Raw genomic sequence first — 22,178 nt, 5'->3', positions numbered from 1 at the left:
AAGACAGGTCTAATAATAAAAAAAAAGTTTTGAGTATTCTAACTTACAGATAAAACTATGTATACATTGATAAAGATATTTTGAAGAAAGGAAAAACAAGATTTAGTTCTTACTTAGAACTTCATTTCAGGAGAAAAAAAAATTGTGGCCTTGTTTCCAATTCATTATCACCATAATTTTACTTCCACAGTTTCATAACTGATGGCACAGATGAATAAAATTCAAAACTACAGGCATCAACAATGATCAATTACCCTAGCATCTACTTTCATTACTTTTTACTCCTACAATTCAGAGACTATACATGGAGCCCAGCATAAGCTACAGCCAAGTTTATATCTGGCCCCAGGATCACGAAGCAATCTTAGACCTAAGTCAAAAATCACTTAGTATACATGTACTTATTGAAAACAAACTTGGGTTTAAATATTGTCGAAATTGAAATGCTGTAACAATTGTCTTGATGTAACGATGTTAATTTCAAATATCAATCGTCATTTTATGATAATCATTTAGCGACGGACCAAAATTTTGACTCAAGTATGAAAATTGCTTCACGATAATGAGGCCAGGTCATCTAATCGATCACAGACAGACATGTATTTCTACGAAAAACAAAACTAAATACATGTCCCACCAGTCGGGAGCGTACAGTCTGTGGATATTCTAAGTCTACCGTGTACAACACTTTGTACTAGGAGAAATGTTTAATTTTAAAGAAAGGAGTTGTTTCCCTTGCAGTAGTTTGAGATCATTTAATCTTATTCAAAGATGAACTCACAGATTTTTTTTACTTAAAAACTTTTTTAAACTTTCTTACTAAAATGACCAGTCAAGGGACTAAGAAACCAAGTGTAAAATATATGAGTAAAAACCTCAGCGCAAACATGTTTGCAGAAAAGAGCCGTTTAAATTCTTAAATATAAATCTGAAGATTAAACTCCTAACGATGACGAATACACATATAAATCCTGAGTCTACAATTGACTAGTCTTCATCTGAATCTGTTGCTTACTAACTAAGCGCTGGTTGAAATTGGCAGTGGTTACTACGACCTTTGAGGAACTGTGGCCATTGCGATGAGAGGGGCTCTCCTCGGCAAATCCGTTCGGATGTCCGTTATAATCCGTGTTAATTTTCAGTTTGGACACATATCTTCCGGGACTGCTGCTGTTTAATTCGTTGGCACTTTTCGCTCCTTGTCGGTAGGAGCCAGCGACATTCTCCATTGTCACTTCCTGATTTGCATGAGAATAGTTCTGGTTGTCATTTTTGTTCGCGCGACTCCGCGATTTGATGTATCCATCGGATTTACTAGCGGGTATGTGGCTAGACACTTCGTGGTGAACAGCTACCTTGGTTATATTATTCTCCATAGCTTCATGAAAACTAGCTCTTGATGAAGAGTTTGGGCTTGTGTGTTGCTCCATATTGTCATAATCCGAGTGAACCGACGGAGTTTTCAGCTCCTGGGCAATGTTCTCTATAGTGGTGTCACGCGAAGGATGTCCGTTCTCCATTCCCACTAGATCCTCGTCCAGATCATCCATCATGGGCGTCTGGCGAAATCCTTCAACATCCGAATCATCCGCATAGGACGTCCGAGAACTCTGCATCGAGGCCTTAGAAAACGAGATTCTAGAATTAGCAGCAGTATCATAGTAAGTAGAAGTGTCGTCCATGGAATATTCCGACATTCTGCTCGAGTCGGTCCGACTTCGCGGTAACTCGGGCGTTGTGGCGTTCAGCCCGCGTCTCTTCAAATACCCAGCTTTGCCTTTGTGCGGATTCCTCTTAAAGTGTTCGTCAACAGTTTCTGGATTTCTTCCCTTAATGATCTGTTCGTAGCTGGGCTCTATCTCCAAGCCGAACGGAAGTGTCGGCTCTTCGTTCGCTTTGGGATGCGGAGGGAAGTCCATTTTAGCTTTGCGTAGTTCCTCCATGCATATTTGTAGTTGATCTATCACAGTATCGTCGTCGTAGCCAAAGTTTTTCTCCAGCTCGCTCTGAAAGAACTGCAGGATTTCATCAGGTCCCATTCTCATCAGCTTCCCTACAATAATTGACAACATTAGTCTCATTTCTTGGATTTTCCAATACATTTACATGTTCTTTCACTATCATCCTAAAGGTAACAATTATCTCCACTCAGTGAGAATTCTTTCATTATTTTCTTTAGTAAACACCTCAAAAAACTCTTTTAGCATTGTTAAACATCTTTTTACATTAAAAATAACAAATTCAATCCCAACAAATACTCCATGATAATTTTTCGTCAAACATTTGAATATTAGCAAAGATGAGCATTCCATCAACAGAAGCATGTCTACCGTCGACCTAAAAGTTCCAGAGAGATGAGATATAAGTCAAGCTTTATCATATTTCACTTACTCCTGTGAAGTTTGATGATGTTGTAGGCCATGCCAGTGAGGATTTTTTCTCCCTCCAGTATAAAGATGTCCCATAATCTCAGGGTTAGTGTGAAAGGAATCTGTAATGGTTTAAAGAGCAAGTTGTATTGTTGTTGTATTGTTTTCGTATGTTTTGTTTTCAGCCAACTTCATTTATTTTGGCCTCAGCTAACTTTCTTGGAAAAATAGTGTGAAAAAAAAAAGCTGCTGAAATTTCATGTGAATAATTATCATGGGTCATATTCATATACACAAAACTATGAGATCAGTGCATGAGAAAAATGAGTAAATGTAAAAGTAAAATAGATTTATTCATGAATTTTAACATGCATTTTTTTCTTCACACAACTTATTGTAGCTGAGATTCCACTGATTATGCAGATAATATTTCTTAGGCATAGTTCTTCCCTTACAATCAAATTAATCTATATAGCTAATACTGGTAATAGTTCATCATTTTATTTTATTCATTTCAGTTGAAATGAAATTCAAAACAAGTCGTAGAAACATTTTGGCTGAAACAGACTTCAAAATAAAATTACAGAAAGATTTGTACATTGATGATCAATAAACCGTTTTCATTTATTTGATAAAAACTCCTTACTCTGCCTAGGAAACACTGTAGAAACCACTTGATTGTGTACAGCGAAGGGTAGATGTCATTTCTCTCCTGTTAAAGATAGAAAACAAATTAACATACATCCAAACACAGTCTAGAAGAAAATGGATTTGAAGATTATTCAACAACTGTCACCATTAACATGATGAAAATCCTTTGCTACTTTTTCTAAATCATTTCAAGCCAAGGATCAGATTTAAATGCATGGCTCTCTCCAACCAGCGGCTGCTTGATTACACAAAGTAAAATATTCATAAAATGTGACATTATAATTAAGCCAGTTTTAATACTGCATTCCAAGGGCTGCAACTTCATCGATATTTAAAACAACATTTCCTCTGTCAACTAGCTGCTATTGAATAATCAAAGGTCAATTTAAAGTAAATCTATAGCAACATATTCACTACAAAAATCATTTTTCTGGTACCCTTCTCATGGATTCCCCTGCTAAATACCACATACACCTATTTGTAAACATTTTTTTTTTCAATTTGAATATATCCAGATCAAAATATTGACAAATCATATGTCATTATATAGATCTATAGTACCTGTTTGGGAGGGTAACTGTTAAAATTGACACCCCAAGACAACCATTGTCAACCGACGCGAAGCATTATTTATTTTATTATACAGAATGTCTTAATTTAAAAGAAAATTTTACTGCTTTTATGTAAAAATGAAGTGAATTCTACGGCGCATGTAACAATTCGTTGTGTTATCCATTGCCAAGTGTGTTGCTAACGCTGAGGGTAATAGAACAGATTACCAACTGCGTCTAAACCAATCAGATTTCAGTATTCAACATAAAAGTATAATAACACACATTATTGATATCAGTACTGAAATTCGACTTGAAGTTTCCCCCACTTCGTTTTGTGGTAAATGTCACAATAGGCATAATGGCATTTTGCCTACACTGCTTATTATAAGGAAAAAAACCCAAAACAAAACGCTGGTGTAATAGAATTAAAGAACTACAATACATTTATTCCTCTTCACCCTTCTACTTCCTCCTCCAGCTATAAACTTTTATAATTAGTATGAAGCGATTAATAATAAATTGTTGTGCACACTTACAAAATACTTCCTGACTTTTGGCAGGAACTTTTTCAAAATCACATCGTGGTGTTCCTGATATCGTAGTAGTTTAGGAAATCCGGGTATGAAAAACCCTGAAATAAAAGCCATTTCTGTAGTAGAAACCAGTTATTAAACCTTCAAAATTATTGTTACTTACTCATATCATAATATACATTAAAAGTATTAAAAAAAAATTTCAATTTTAATTAAACTTAGCTAATTCTGATTTTGATGCATTGGTGTCAATAAACTACTTTAAATTGAATCAGATTTATTTACTAGCAACACTTTAACTCACACTCTTAACATTTGTCATGTTGCAAAGAAGTTCTCAATGATTAAATTAAATATAAAGCCATTATAATTCTGATTAATGTTGGCTTCTTGTTATTTTTAATTAGAAGATTTCCAACAACAATGCATGCAGATTTCGTAGTGGCCTTCAAGGGAGAAAATAAAGGGGGTCAATTTAAAACCAGTCTTGAGAACTGCGTGAGCAAAAAGTTGGCACTATTTTACCATAAAGAAAGTAAAAAGAAGGCAATTCTCATTTCATAAATAGAATTTCTTACAACAATTTCGCCAACAATACAATCTCTATTTTACATTATATTACTGTGATGAATTGCCTCCTTTTCAATTCCGAAAGTTGTGCAAGAAAAAATTAGAGGGCAAACAAAAAATAATATTGTCAATGAGAGCAAATTAATACCAGAATCAGCAGAGAAAAAAAAATCTTCAGTCAAAGTTAAAATCCCTTTAATTTAAGTTGTCAGCCCTTCTGCTATCAATGAGCATAATTCTTCATCAAAATTAAAAATACATCATTGTAAAAAGTAAATTATTTAAAAAGCTTCTAAATTTTCCCCATCATTTATTTTAATTTTTTATTATTAAAGATTGTCAAAATGAATCATTTAGCCTAAGAACTTAATGCAACTGTTTCAATAGAGAAAGCATGTTTATCAAAGTCAACTTTTAAAAAATTGAATCATTTGAATTTTCTATAATTTGTAGAATAATTTTTAATAATAATTTTTTTTTTATAATTTGAATTTTCTAAAACACAATTGTAATAAATCATTTTTATCAAGATCAAGCAAAAGCCGATTTTAAAAGATCTAACAATACAGGGATGTATGTCAGAGATGAAGTTCATCTCTTTGTTAACAGATACAGTCCATTGATCCTACTGCTGCATCCTAATTTTAATGCTAGAAAACGAATTCACACACTTCAAAAGGACAAACAAGGATCTTTTTTTTATAAATCTCTCTGTACTGATTAAATTGATTTCTTGAGTATAGATATTGCTACAGACCAATTAAAACACAATGTATATGTACTGTATACTGTTGATGAGTGGGAACGTTTACTGTAATAGTATAGAGATGCAAACTTGAACATGTACATACTGTATTAATACTTAGTATACATCAATATTTGAAATAGAACCATTTTAACAAGAGCTTGGACTTTGGGTAGTCGTGTCAAACGTCAATGTGATGTAGGCCTGTCTGTTTCATTGTAGGCCACTCAGCCATGACTCTTTAAAATCAACAGGATTTGTCTGGCTTTTGAGCGAAGACTGTACAATAGGTGTATATTTCGCTTGAAACCAGCGACGTTTTAACTTGTTTTGACGCAAGAAATAGATCGTTACATCCTACTGAAAGTCCAAGCTCTTGTTAAAATGGTTTTAATATATAAACTCAGGTGATTTTGAAATGCGTCGGTAAATTTATTAAGAGTTTTTTCCTGTATCTATTGAAAGATTTAGATACTTAGATTATCGATATCAGGATTAAAAATATGAACATCTTTCATCTTTACCATCTTAAATTTTGGAAATAATTACATTAAACCAAATCATACACCTCAATCTATGTCAGTATATGTCAAAGTATATGTCAATTGACATGTTTTAAAGTTACATTTACCATAACATATGGAAATGTACTTTTAAACTTGCATAATCTGAAGTTTATACCATGTCTTAGAATAATATAAAACTATTCAATACGCTTGTTTATATACACGATGACATACACTACAAATGACATACATTTTTGTAACATATCAGATATATGTATATAATTTTTTTCTAGAAGTTGTAGCGAATTTCTACTTCAAAATATAAACTTTACAAACATTTACTCAAAGTTTCAGTCTACAAAATAATGCATTTAGAATTCTAGCATTTCAATCAAGCTATTAATCATAAATTGCTCAAATTATAAAAATCTCACCAAATAAAACAAATAAGGAAGAATGAAATAAAATCTTTGAAATTACATACACTAAATAAATATTTAACATAATAAGTTAATTGATGTAGGAATCTTCAATTTTATTCACTCTTCGTATAAATAATTAATTTTATTTATTTTTTATAATTTGGAAAATTATTTGTTTGAAGACAATTTAAAATTCATAAAAATTGATTATTATCTAAAATTTTGATTACGTGCTGCATCACTAAAATAATTTTTTGTTTTTGAATTGCAACAAATCTTATTTACAACATTAAATCAAGAGGATGTGCGAGCGTTTCTTTTAGAACAAGACCTGGTAAATACACAATAATGAGAACAGAAAGAGGATAAGATAAGCCCCAGCCTTACCATGCATCAGTCGGCCATGTATCTTACCATGCATGCCATGATTTTTACTACAGAACAGCTGAGACAGGCCCCAGAACGCATCCTGCAAATCACAGATTTAATATTGAAAAATTTCAATATGGAAATTCACAGATTGGAATAAAAATCAATATTTTATGTACGTCAAAAGCAATTACAGGGTAAATTTTTTTTTCAAAAATTTATATTTATGTCTACTAATCAGAAAATATCGATGCATCCAATTTGTGATCAGAAAATGTTGATACCTAGCTGGCACTGATCAGAAATCAGGAAAATAATATTAATACATATTACAATCAAACAGATTGTAACCAAATAAAATTGACCTAGAGATGACAGATCTGTAACCAATACTTCAACAAGCAATTAAAAAACTTTTATTTTGTTAAGTAAACTGCACACTTTAAGAAACTTTTCAAAATTTTTAACAAATTTCAAAAATATTCAGCATTCTCTCCTGTAAAGGCTTAAGGTTTATCTTTTTTAGGAAGAATGTAAAAAGAAATCTAAAACTTAATGTAAAAAAAAAGGAGAAAAATACATTGATATATATATATTAAAACAAAGCTTGTTTTATAGAAAAGCTATGGAACCAAAATGACTGCTGAATAGCAAGAAAATTGACAGCCTCTCTTTGGCCTACTAGAGAGCCTCTTTTTGATGTACGGAGGAAGACAAACACTGACCTCTTCATTGAGATACATCAGGAGCAGTGCTGCTATCTCACTCATTCCCTGACAGTACCCAACCTCAGTGTTGTACATGGAGTAAGCAGCCAAAACGTGAAACAAAGCCTGCTGTCTGCAAAAAAAACCCCCAAAAAACAAAGTGTTAAACCAAACTTAAGTCAGTGAATTAATTTTCTTATTGGTATAGGGGTTTTTGTTCATATTTGGGTCTAATAATAAAAGCTTTGAGCATCAATATCAATATTTCAAAGAGTTGAAATATTGTGTCACTCCTTATCATTACTGATCGGATCATCAATTTTGGTATTTCATTGACAATGGAGTTTAATAAATTAAATGTGACCTACTTGACGCCATATCTTTCTCGAAACATAATGTGATTTCTGTAGGTCCTGTTGACGTCAATATCTATCTGTCGGATGTGAGGGGACTTTTTCCTTGCACGATTTCTCATAATCTGCAGTCGTAAAATTACACTAATAAATATCAGATCAAATCCAACCTAAAGTGAACTAAAATTCCACAAAGTGACAGAGAATAGGCATAGCATATTTTCGAAATAAATTATTGTGTTACATCAAATAAAATTAATGTAATACAGAGTAATTCCTGTTATATGCATACGGCCACAAATATTTTGTGGCTTTGATTAACGTTGCAGAATTGATTAAATTTATTGTCATATTGACAAGGGAAACAACTAAGTTCACTTTTTTTTGTTAAAGAGTTATTTCCCCGTTTTCAAACCTTGCAATACAAATAAATTCAAAATCCCTGCCTGTATCATTATATTTTGAAATTGTTGGCCTGATAGAGACACTTTAGATGAGATATTTTTTCATTATAAAGCATAGTAAAATGACTGAGTCATTCCCCCTGTTTACCTTGTAGACGTCTTTCTGCTCCTCGCGGGTTTTATTGATGGACAGAATCCTGGCCCACACCAGGCCCCTCACACTGGCAGGGATCCCCTTGTATATCCTCCGCACAATCTGCCCGAGAAAACCAAATCAGAAATTAAAAGACAAACCAAGTCCCTGGACACTGAAAGTATAGGCATGTCTAGACTTTCAGTCATTCAGATCCCTGCATTTCAAAAACTGACAATTGAATTTGGTAGGTAAAAACATCATGATAGAAAAACAATCTTTTATAAAAGTGAAAGGAAAATAATTGTGCGATCATGTTTCTTATCTAAAATCAAAAATTTATTTATTCATTTCCTTACTTATTTATATCTCACAAATTTTATCTATGTATATAACAAATATTATATAATATCAGTATAATATCACATATGATTAATAAATAAAACAAAACCAAAAACTTTAATAATGATTGCAGTAAATACTTATAAATTACAGAGCTGGGCATGCACTCCATCATAATATTTTTCATTATTACTTCATCATTAATTAAAATATGATCCCATCCCTCACATACTTTAATTCTACAAACCAGCAAATCATGATTATCTATGATGAGTACCCACCCCCCCAAAACTATGACACACCCCCCTCCCTCTCATTTCCCTTCTCCTTGACCCTCACCTTCTCCCCAGGGTAATACTGCTCCCATTTATTGATCATCTTCATCCACTTTTTGGACCGTTCTCTCTCAATATCAATTGCCTATTGAATCAAATAAATCAAAACATGTATGCATTAAGTCAAACACAAAGAAATCATAATGCCCGATTACCTAGCAATCTTATACTGAGACATCTGCATACTTACACAACAGCCAAGAAAACATTTAATACATTCAGTTACAGAGGAGTACAAACTGTACTTCTCCTGTATCTAAATCCATTGACAACTAAATATCATATAATTGATTAGTATGTACCGGTACTTCTCCTAAATATTTATTTCATAGTTTTCTGCTTTATTTTACATATTCTTGATAAGTGCATTAACAGATCAATTGTCATGGCTACATCATTCCGTTCATCATATCAGTCCTTTGATTTTTTTTTCAGCCAATGATTGGCTGTGTCCTTACCTTGCTTTCCGCTGCATCTCTCCCCTCTGGCAGGCGATGGTCACTGAAAAACACAGCAAAAATTAACACAACATTTAACCAGGGTGGTACAAGTATATATACAGTTGAACTTTGACATCTCAAACACTGATATCTTGAATACAATGGTTATGTCAAAGTGATTCGTAAGTTCCAACAACTTATTTTTTAAGTATTTTACCCTCGGTATCTCGAATATGCGGATTATCTCGAAGTTGTGAAACAGTCCCATCTAGTTCAAGATAACAAAGTTTAACTGTATATACTCTGCTTATATAGTACATTTGTATATCACATACATTCCTTAATTCCAAAATTATTATATCTCTTAAAACATTTACAACGTTAACCCCAATAGATTGCAAAACTTATCAAAAATATTTGCTACTTATTATTGTACATGATAAATAGTTTAATAAACTGGCCAATTACTGCAATGCAAATAAATCCGATTTATCTGGAAATTATAAGCTACAGAGATAATGTCAACAACCAAAAAAAACCCCAAAAAGTAGTAATACTTACTGGATAAATCCCCAGCGGTCAAGAACATGGTACACCTCGAAGGCTGGGTCCTCCCAGGGGTCAATCTGTGCCCCCTCCTCTCGCCCCTGAAATAGTCAGCGATATCACCATTAGTTATTATAGTTACACACACATATTATGGTTGCTATATTACTCAGCTCATCTCTTTTTTGGATACATCTGTTTCAATATAATTCTTGAAACATAACAGTCAGAAGTACCACACAATGGGTTATAGCGTGGAATAATAAATATTCATAGGTGTGCTAGTTTTGATTTTATGGTTAATCCTTATCCAGGAATTATCAACCCATTTGAATGATTAAAACATAATGACTGAAGTTTTACACACATTCTGGTATAAAATGTTTTGCTATGCAGTTTTGTATTCGGAGTAAAACACGTCTCTCTAGCACCCCTATCCCTTAATTATCCCAGAAAAAAAGAGAAGAGAATAATATCATATTTCCTGCTTGCTTCTTTGAACCAAGAGTTTACTGATCAACATCACAGCAAGAAATATTGAAAACTTTGCCTATACATGTACATGTATTATAAAATGTCACATTGAAACAAGGGGATGCCTGTAATACATTGTGTTGGTGGATTCTAGCTATTATATACTTAAGCTAGACTGACTAAAGGATGAGAGAGCAGGCAAAGACACTATACATGCTATGAGGATAATTAAATACGAAAATGAGAAAAGTGATTAAGATACTAAACAATCACTAGTATATTTTTGTGCCACACCCATCAATAAACGCTTAATGCTGTGTACACATGTAGAACAATTAGTCTTTAACACTGACAGCTTGAGGTAAACGCTTGATCATGTGGTTTCCTTTCAACACTTCAATTTTCATTCAAACCAGCTAACACCCATTATCTTGATCAAAACCATAGGTGGGTCATTATACTACACTTTAAATAAAAAGATTGCTTTATATATAGCCTTCAAAACAGCAGAGAAGGTGGCATTCTGCTATCAGCTTCCCCTACCTCCAAGAGTGCATGCATGCATGCATACATACAGGCAAAGTCTTTCCATGCAAGCATTGATACACACTGGGGCATTCAGTGAAAGAGAAAATCTATAATTAAGCCCCTCAACAGAAGCTTTCCAAAGCTGACTTCATTCTCAGTGGAATTAAGTCTTGCATGATTGACCTGCTGAATGGATTCATTCAGTTTTCTCATTGAGAATTACAGACAAACTATGGATGACTCTGCATAGATTTTCATTCTCTATGGAGATGGAGCTTTCATGGCCTGATCAATTGATTTAGTTAGGATTTTTTTTTTTTGCAATGAGAACTATTCAGTCAATAATTCACTCTGGTTATTGTGTATTCATTTATCACTTAACAAGACTTTCAGTTGTCAAATAATATGTACCGTACATGTACATGCATATGTTAAAATGCAGTTACGTAATTAGTAAATTTCTCCCTATTAAGTCTATATATTTAGACTTTTAACTGAACAATGATTGACCAACTACCTTGAATTGGTAGGTAGAGAAAAGAATTGTTTTGAAAAATGAATTTCATTTTTCTTCAAAGTTGCACAAAATTTCATTCGAATATAAATATACTGTAAGCAAACTTTTATTCAAGTTCGAGAAAGTTTCGCGAGGTTCGTGAGAGCATTGTTGTCGCGAATTTTTCTCGCTGTGGACTAGTTAATTATTGCCATAAAGTTGTAATAAAAAAACAGGTGTGGATTAGCCTTAATTGGTCACGAAAATTAGTCGCCGTGAACCAGTTTATCTTCTGTAAATCGCGAAATAAATTAAGTCATCAGTTGGTTTACAGTATCTGCTAGAAATTCAATTCCCCTAATTAAAATTTATGCTATCATGATTATTAATAATGATATTTTGATTTTTTTTTTTCATTATCAGTCCGTTGAGACAGCATGGGCAACAAATATTTGTTTAGGTGCGTTAGCTAATTCATCTTTATCTTTATCTCCTTTTTGATTTTCTTTTGGCCTCCAACAAATTTGACACTATTACAACAAAATATGCATACCAAATAGCTATATACAAGTAATTTTATGACCAATTCAGATTGACGAATTCTTATCATAAAATATAAATGGTTGAGCATAACATCATGAAATTTAAAATAATTTCTCCTACCCCCCCCCTTCAAAAAAAAAATTAAAAATCTCCCCCCCCCCCTCTTGATGTTCATTTACCTTGTCATATTTGGCGACGATTTCTCTCCGTTCTTCTTTAGCTCTCTGAACCTCATCGTGTTCATCGATAGTCGGTGAGGCTGAAAAAATGAAATGAATGCATTGTTCATGTATTGAAAACATATTTCAAGAAACTCCAAATTCTTAGAATCTTAAACAACTCAAAGTATGCATATCAAATCATCACAAGATTTAAGAATTCCTCAAGTTTTAGAAATAACTTAATTTAAAAGCTTCTTGTAAATGGTAAATCTAATCTATCAGAGAATCTTGGAAGGGTAGTTTTTTCATTCTATAAAATGGATTGTCATAAGATGACCTCATGCTAAATTGTGTTACACTTTTGGTAAACACCATAAGTTAAGTGTTTGTTTACATAATACTGTTTGTTCAGCCTCTGCTTTAAGCTAGTGTACATGTACATGGAATATCAGATGCTGAAGTTTACACCAAGTGATTGTCTTTCATACTCCAAACCATGATCTCAGCACTTCAACTGCCATTACTTAGCCTATTTTTGTATCTTAATTGTGCTATATATTCAATATAAAGTTATCCAAACACTTAGTGAAATGGCAAATCCTTCCTGATTCAAATCCCATTGATTTTTTTTTTGTAAAAAAATAATCAGTAAGTTTAGCCTTTAATTGCATTTATTAACCATAATTATATTTATCGAATGCAACATGGTGGGTATGTGGGTCTTCAAGGAATCTTAGGGGTCCAAAGGCTGCGGGACCACCAGTGATGCGGTGAAAGTAGTGGTGGGGTAATTAAATAAAAATAACAAAAGTACAGAATGCACCCCAAACGCTGGGAATTTAACTTTGAAACATATGCAATGAAAGAAAATTCATTTAAAACTAATTATCAAATTGTTTTGCAGCTGTTGTTTTTATCATGAAATTATCGATATTACATGTGCATCGCAGCTAACATAATTCAACTGGTTCAAATAATTCCACCACATAATGATGCAATACACCATGTATGTGTTTCAGCCTTCAAACCCTTTAAACTGACGAAACAACGAACTCGTCCATCAACTAGTTTTTAAAAAAATTGTTGCTGTACAAGAAGATGCTTCTAAAAATGAAACCAGGAACATCCTTTACATTATGTAATTTATGATCCCCATTTGTTAACAAATGCTATATATAAAAAAGAATTTTTTATTTAAAAAATTAGATGGATTTTTATACTGCCACAAGGGTACCTGCAGTTCCGCCGGTGCAGTGAAAAAGGAAGAGAAAATTAATATTCCTTCATCTAAGATATATTATGAATCAATTTTCCAATTTCAAATCAGAAACCAATTAATATATATGTAATACAAATGCATGAATACATTCAGACCGAAATAATCGTACATGTATAATTCAACTCGTTTACGCTTGTTGAAGAGTAAAAAATAAATAAAATAGGCATACACTAGCTGACAGCTCAGATTCCCTCGACAACCCCCTAAACAAATCCCTCCCTGTTAAATCATTGATCCACACCCTAAAACTTATAGTTTAAAAATCTATCAAAGGATTCTTACAATTCACCATCTTGATGAGGAAATTAATCTTCTTAGACTAGCATCACAAACAATTTAGACTTTTAAATAGCTATTAAGTATCATCAATCTCATCACTGGTGACTCAGGTCTATATAAATACATTCATACTTCCAGGTTTAATTTGACCCTGCCTATGATGAATCAGACAGCTACAAGTGTGCATCTCTTAACTTTGGGTGAATTATGACATAATTATGATGATCCAAAAGCATTAAATACTCAACTTCTTTTCCATGCAAACAAACCGAACCAATATCTTGCACAAACAATTTTCCACTCCACTACCTGAAGAATTCTTCAACAAGTGGTGAAGCGAAACAATATAAAAAACACATTTTATATAGTCCCACCCTATTCAACACTTGACTACAGAAGCAAGATTTTTTAACACCTGAAAGTTTTTTAAGGTGACTGTAAAGTTTATATGTTATTTTGGCATAATGTGGTACTATAGAAATAGAACCTGAACCAAAATTTTAAATAATAAGCATAATTGATGCTTAAAATTTATGATATATTTAACCTTCAGTATCAAATTCCATCCCCGTCCCTCCCTCCCCCCCCCCCCCCCCCCCACTCCCCCCCAAAAAAATCAAAACTATAAATAATTCACAAGAAGAATCTTGAGAGAAATTATTAAGTTGCCCATCTGTGTGATTCATAACAGAGACAACAGTAGTCAGGTTTTCTTATGCAAGCTTATGGGACTACTTATAAATATTTATATATACCGGTACACAAGACAAGTGCATGATGACAGCAAACTGCTGAACAGGATCCTTTAATTAAATAGGTCACATTGCATATCCTGCCATATGTAGAGCCTCTGCTTCAAACTCCATTCATTATAACTAACAAGATTTGTATTAAGGTCTTAATGATAAACACAATTAAAAACTTGAGAAACCAAAAATCGAGTCCAAAGCAATCTCAAATTATGTTAAATGCAGGAAAAACCAATTCTTTTAAGGATATACAGATTAGTTTACTTCCTCAAATTGTTGGAAAATAAATTTACTTATTGCATGAACTTGAGTTTGGAAATCAAACTTTCCTGTTTCAGAGAAAATCATATCTATTAATTAGGTATCATAATGAGATTATCACAGTTCTGCTTAATCTCTAGATATAATTCGTAAGACTGTAAAAATGCTCTATAGCATTAGATCACCAGGATATATGACACACTTAAAACTTGTATGCAGTTTTTTACTCCGCCCATTTCATATATAGCTTTAATGTAAATTTACTGAATCATAATAAATAAAAATGAAGAGGCACACTTTCCTGAACTTACACTTTTAAAACACATTCCTGTGATTTTTACTATAATAATTTGCTCCAGGATTTCTCTGTTTAGTTTCTTAACAAATTAAGTTACTTTTCTGCCATGAATAAAGTAACATATTCGTATTCATATCTGGTGAGAACATTATCGTAGCTCTAAAGGCAATTTCTTACGAATTTTTTTCTGACTTCATAAGGATCTGCAGTGCCAATGTCAATGTTTATAACAACAATATATAGGGTACATATGATTCTAAAATTCTTGGGAAAATTATTACTTTATACAGGGACTTATGTCAAAAGCATGTTTGGGAAATCATTATCAACATAAAGAAAATTCAGTGACTGAATTTCTCAATCTATTTTGTAATACCAAATAGGAGACATCTCTCTCTCTCTCTCTCTCTCTCTCTCTCTCTCTCTCTCTCTCTCTCTCTCTCTCCATCAGAACATTACCTTTGGATAATCTACACATTGTTGTTCGTTTCACCCATTTATTCATCTTTTGTCATAGTACCACATTTTACTTCCACATTCACACAGTCGGTTTAATTGTGTCACAATATCATTCCATCCCTTGTACTCTCATCCATTGTTAAACGTCCCAGAAAATGAAAAACTTCTCTAAAATCCACAATATGTGATGAGTTCCTCTTTGATTGCAATTAAAATTTTTTTTTCTACATTTATAAGCATATATGGTTGAACGGAAAAGGAAATGTTCTCCACTTGTTCACATGGCGTCAAGGAAGCAATCCGTTACAATGACTTTTAGAACTATATATACATTGTATGCATACATACTCAGTGTATACATACATACATGTACATATAATATTCTATTTCTATCAATACACCAGTACATGTGACCATCTCTGTTCACTCAGGCGTGACAAAGTTCAGCAAAGTGGAGTTAACTCCCCTTGATGAGAACTCTTCAATCTGTAACACCCTTGACTTTGATGGTGTATTAACATCAGTAGTTATTTGCATAGACTTTTCCAATGTGACTTTGCATGCTCTTTGACCCGCGTCCATTCAGTACTAGTGTATGTTTGTACTCGGTACTTATCCAACTCGATTACACCACCACGACTTATCCACTGTTACACTATGGAGCGGTGTCACTGAGTGTCTTGACCCCTCTACAATATGGCCGACTGGACAGGAAAGCTGGAGGTTCCTGTTTCTCCGTAAACAAGGGGTTGTAATAAGTACTTATTATACCTACTGGTATACATCTGACACATCAATCCTTTTCTATCTGACCAGAAATACATGTAAATTCTTACAATATTTTTCAAACTTTTCTTTAGTATACAAGATATTTTCTCAATCCAGAGACTGTCCAGTTGATGTTTACCTATGTTTACAATATATTACACATCTTTCATATAAAGACATAATAATGTCAAATCCTTTTTCACAATTTTGGAACCTAATATTCATGCCTCCCACCCCCATTCCCAAACCCAACTCTAATTTCAAATTGATTGGTACGTATCTTATTCATACTAGTAGAGTCTTTTTGTACTGACAGAAATTTCTTTCTTGACTTGTACTACCTGATAAAAAAATACTTAATGGCTGACTTGCATACAAATCTAAAAAAAACAACAAACAAACAAATGTAATAAAAAAGGAAAATATTATGGCAATTAAATGATACCTTCACCTGCACATAAAATTACAGCGTATGGACAAAAAAACCCAGCAGAGTTAAGCTTTGAGATTTGCTATAATCAAATTGAAAACATAAGTTCATATTAATATTTAATATTAATATCTTAACAATATTAAAGCCACTATTGACCTGTTTCATGCTTGACTACAGTATCTGGAATTTAATGTATGTGATTGTCAATAACATAGAAAATATTAAACAAAGTAATCATTACACACATATTTATACAAGTATATATTGTATATTTCATTTCCAGGTGAATTGTCAGTGTGTGTTGAAATAATGATATTATTTTCTAAAATTTGCAAATAAACAGGACCTTATAGATGAAACACATTCTCATTCTTCCAGAAAATGAAAAAAAAAAAAGGCATTATGTATATAAAGCACTTCTATAAATACACTAAGGGGATGTGTTTCATAATCATTACACAGGAATTTAAATTGTTTATCCAAACAAACAGGTTTGGTAGCTTTCCTTGCCTAGTACATTGATTTACTTTGGGGTGTATATCAACTTCCCCAATATCAGGTCTAGCATTAAATTTATACGACCAATGCCGTTATCTGTACAGAAGGTAATAATGCTGTTAAATGATCGTAGTTAAATGGTCCTTTAGAACCTCATGTGCATACACCCTATGACTTCTCTTGAATAGCCAAGTCCTATTAAAAACCAACCGATACATCATAAAGCTATCCAACACATGTATGTGGCCTTTTCTTTAAATAACAAGCAAATAGCCACAGTGACTATAAGAATGCTGCTGAATAGTCACTTACATGTATTCTTAGTCTAGTACAAGTACACAGCCAGTGATGTCTGCTGAATAATAAGTCATTTACATGTAGTCTTAGTCTAGTACACAGCCAGTGATGTCTGCTGAATAGTCACTTACATGTAGTCTTAGTCTAGTACACAGCCAGTGATGTCTGCTGAATAGTCACTTACATGTAGTCTTAGTCTAGTACACAGCCAGTGATGTCTGCTGAATAGTCACTTACATGTAGTCTTAGTCTAGTACACAGCCAGTGATGTCTGCTGAATAGTCACTTACATGTAGTCTTAATCTAGTACACAGCCAGTGATGTCTGCTGAATAGTCACTTAGATGTAGTCTTAGTCTAGTACACAGCCAGTGATGTCTGCTGAATAGTCACTTACATGTAGTCTTAATCTAGTACACAGCCAGTGATGTCTGCTGAATAGTCACTTACATGTAGTCTTAGTCTAGTACACTGCCAGTGATGTCTGCTGAATATATAGTCACATTATAACCTAGCTAGAAGTCTAAGATTAATCCTGCATCTACCCTTAATACTGTGCCTTAATTCTGTAGCAAAATAACTTCAAACAGTACACCCCGTGACACACTTTCTGAACAGACACATTATAGACGTTGCACATCACATCATGTGGCCAAACATTTCATGACTTCTCTATCTTGGAAAACAAATCACAAGTAGGTTTATATCCAATGAAAGAGTGACTACTATTTGATAAAGTCTTCCTTATACTACATCCTGTCGTTGAGCAATTATGTGTGACTTGTTAAGAGAATTAAAAGAATTAAATTTTATTGAAAAATTATAGCCTGATAGATGTAGTACAAAGTATCACTTAATTCACTCATAAGTGACTTTGCTAATTGTTAAACTGCTTAAACACACAACCAGATTCTGTAGAAAACTATGAATAAGGAATATTATCAATTGAAAACAAGTAAAGTTTTTAAGAAACCAATGTACCTGTACATGCTACAGGTGCAGCCAAAGTTACGGTACATCTGTTATCAATAAACAGTTTATAGACTCAAACAACCTGTGACTATACAATTACCCCAAAGGGCAAATTACACATACTATAATCAACCCCCATTCCCACAAGCTCATGCACTTACCCATTTTTTAAAAACATTTACCGGTAAGCAGCACTAGGCTGCAAATGAGAGAGACTGAAGCTCTCGTCTTCAGAATCAAACCAAAGCTGCTAATCAAAGAAAATAATAGAAGCCATATAAAGTGTGTTATATGTCATAATGTGTTCTTCATGTACCAATATACTATGTTGTGGGAGAAGCTAAAGGAGGATTGTGTTACGTACACCATATCTATCTCCATTCACAAAGAAGTGGACTACACTACCACTTTCTATGTCAATCAATTTTAGAAGGAATTTTCAGTAATGCTTAACTGGGGAGTACAATGTTGTTGCCAATTTTTTTTTTTATTCTTCCTCAAATTGTTGGAAAACAAGTACAGTGATAGGTCATGTAGGTCATGATATAGGTCATGTAGGTCATGATATAGGTCATGTAGGTCAAGAGTATAAATCCTAAAATGACATTTTTGTATCAAATCTGTCATTATGAATGTGACACAATTAACTGACAGTGACAAAAATACAACATTGTTAACACATTTTGTGACTATAAATACATGTTACATATATTTCAATATAAATATTTCCAGTTTCCAGTGTCTTTGTCTGCGATGACACTTCGAATTGACAAACAAAAAGCCCTTTCGGCTTTATTTGGATTTGATCACCCGGACTCTTTTAGATCACCTCATAGTACTCAAATTTATTCCTTACTTCAAGCTTTTTCAAATAACTAATATTGTTTATTGTATGACATAACATGACTGGCAATGCAAAGTTTTGTGAAAGAGGATGCAGTCAAAGGCTGTCATTCAACAAGATGTGAAAGATTTTTAGACCAAACTTCATCCTGATCCCAGAATAACATGTATAATTCACCAAAGTTGAAAAGAGTAAAAAAAAGTGTTAAGTCTATATAGGGAAGAAAGAACAATATAGCAACACTATCAAAAGCTTTTTTTTCTTTTATATGGGAACAAGAAAGCTTAAGTCTCCTATGATATCATGGTTTGTACAATTATAACAATGACATTTTAATACTTTCACATTATTTGAAGTTACAGTAAATGTAAAGTCATTGGAATGGAGGCTCATCAACCCTAATACACAGTGATTTTTCTTTCGAATTGCAACTTTCACCTTTCAATGTGAACAAACCCTCAAATTGAGTCATTTTAACAAGACTTGGATTTCGGGTACTTGGGTCAAGTAGCATTTTAACTAGGCCTGATGTCTATTTCACTTTTTGGCCATTCAGTCAAGCCTCTTTGAAATCTACAAGATTTGTCTAACCCTAGTGCTGCGTCTAGATGTAATCTGTGGCTGCATATTTCACTTGAAAACATTTTCATCTTGTTTGGATGTAAGGGGCATATAGTTAAATCATACTGATTACCAAAAGTCCAAGGTCTTGTTAAAATGGCTATAATATGTATACATGCATAATATATTGTAAATCTTAACATACTTACAATACTTACTCATTTTGAAAATGAAATTGATGACAATCTAGTCGAATCACCCATCTGCTTCTGTTAAACCATATATCAAAGTTAGGTTTGATTGACATCCATCTGGAAATTAAATATACATTTGGATATATATTATACATGTATTCAATAAAGAAAATATTAGTTTATTGAATTGCAGCTTTTCCACTCACTCAAATGATTTTCATAATCTGTCTTATATTAATTTCACCACAATTCAGCTTGCAGGATAGAATATTTTGACTTAATTGTGTCTTCACTGTGTTCAGTGAATATTTCCATACTGCAGTTCTAATTCCCCATAACTCTATTTTAGCTGGTATATCTGCCTTAATTTCAACTGCTTACTTTAAATTGTCATTATGAAATTTTGTTTTAAACCAAAGACTATATATAAGCTTTGTTGACACTAATTATTGTCAAAACTACATGCACCAAACTAAATTCATTAACTACGATGAAAAATGTCCTGTTTTTCTTGTTTTGAAACGCCCCCTTTATCGCTTCAGGTTTCAATACAGAACCAAATAAAAAACTTATACGGGGAATATTTTACACTGCAAACAACATGAAAAATACCCAGATTATAAAATTGAAAAAAATTTGCTTGAGGTGTCCTGAGTGACCTCAAATGATAAAAGATGGCATATTTATCCCATTGTTAACCTCTGTAAAAAATTGTTCTACATTCTTGTATATTTTTTAGGTAAAAACATATAACCATGGACATATATGTATATGTGTTATCCCTGATATACATGTCAATGAAGAAATCTTGGAGTTTTAGACTATAGCCTGTCCCAAGTTATTGCTTCCATCACTTTTTGATGAATTTTAATAAAAATACACATACCTGTGAAAGAAATACAGTTGAGATCGATGAAAGTGGACATATCCAAGATATCTTCATTGAACAAATATCATTTTTCACTCATAAAAGTTCACAGGAACAAAAACAAATTTCTTATGGAGATTTGTTTACATTTTAACATCTTTTCTCCATTCGGAAGTACTTGGGACACCTTGTGCTATTTTACAACGTTATCATCCGGGCTTATTAATAACTGATGCAATGCAAAATTCCCGTAGACTTTTTATTTTGGGATGTGTATTGAAACCTGAAGCGGTAGAGGGGCCGGGTATTTCAAAACAGATAATCTGGACATTTTTCATATTAGTGGATGAACATATTTTGAGCACAAAGGTATTTATGATTATCGAAATATCAAGCAAAAAGTGGTGGAAGCAAAAACTCGGGACAGAGTATAGTTACAGTAGTATAACTGTTTTTCATGTATCAATCTTTGACCACTGATGACAGGTATGTCATTCATTTCCTTAAAAATTGTCAAAAAGTGATGGAAATAGTAACATGGGACACCTAGCTAGACTTTAGATCAAATCTCCAGCTGTGTTGTGGACATAGGACAACTGCAACTGTCTCAAGATTTGGTGAAGACTTCCAAACAGTCATCTTAGCCAAAATCAATTTCTAAATCAAAATTTATAAACGGTATACATACTGTTTTACTGAAAACTACAGCAAATTATTCTAGTGGAGTCAAACAGACATGCCCCTGCTCCCTTACACATTGTAAAGTGTTTATACTAGCCTAAAAATATCACACACACTCAATAAATTTGGGTAAAAGAACAACAATATCTATGTTGTGTAGCACATCACTGAACAACTTACGGGAGAAAACTCGTCTTGTAGGAATAAAAAGTGACGTTCTACATTTATTCAACATTCAAATCTTAAATACATGGTCTTACATAGCATTCAACAAACCAAGAAACACAAAAGGCACTAAATACAAAGATATAAGCATGTAAATATACTCTACACCAACTGTACCTTGAAAACAGGAAACTCCTTTTCCATCTGGTCACGTGATCATTAGGTAGTATCTTTGAAGCTTCTCTTTGTACGAGAAAGGAACCCGTAAATCAAATTGATGTTAAAAAGTACAAATTTACTGAAAGATTAACTTATAAGACAATTAAATTCATTTGCAATGGCTCAAAATATTTTACCTACCTATTTGTACTAATTTAATCCCATATTCGTCA

General features: G+C 33.0%; 1 protein-coding gene across 4 annotated transcripts; it reads right to left on the bottom strand.

Moving 5' to 3' along the window:
* Window positions 1-290: 290 nt before the first annotated feature.
* LOC105344960 (USP6 N-terminal-like protein) lies at window positions 291-22,099 on the bottom strand. Of its 4 annotated transcripts, none has more exons than XM_011452910.4 (14): window positions 21,964-22,099; window positions 20,088-20,189; window positions 12,200-12,279; window positions 9,995-10,080; window positions 9,452-9,494; window positions 8,998-9,078; window positions 8,332-8,439; window positions 7,795-7,904; window positions 7,445-7,559; window positions 6,738-6,819; window positions 4,111-4,205; window positions 3,016-3,081; window positions 2,392-2,491; window positions 291-2,053 (listed from the first exon to the last, which is right to left on the bottom strand). In XM_011452910.4, exons 2-14 carry the CDS (start codon window positions 20,098-20,100, stop codon window positions 978-980), a joined length of 2,055 nt encoding a protein of 684 aa, XP_011451212.3. In that variant the 5' UTR covers window positions 20,101-20,189; window positions 21,964-22,099; the 3' UTR covers window positions 291-977. The 4 variants fall into 4 exon arrangements, with proteins under 4 accessions (XP_011451212.3, XP_011451221.3, XP_011451199.3 ...); XM_011452919.4 differs by having other exon boundaries at window positions 20,097-20,189; XM_011452897.4 differs by lacking the exons at window positions 20,088-20,189; window positions 21,964-22,099 and adding an exon at window positions 15,507-15,809.
* Window positions 22,100-22,178: the final 79 nt, after the last annotated feature.

The sequence above is a fragment of the Magallana gigas genome, chromosome 9 (genome assembly GCF_963853765.1).
Source record: "Magallana gigas chromosome 9, xbMagGiga1.1, whole genome shotgun sequence".
NCBI lineage: Eukaryota > Metazoa > Mollusca > Bivalvia > Ostreida > Ostreidae > Magallana > Magallana gigas.
Note: the sequence above shows the minus strand (reverse complement) of the source record. Positions and strands in the feature narration are given on the sequence as shown.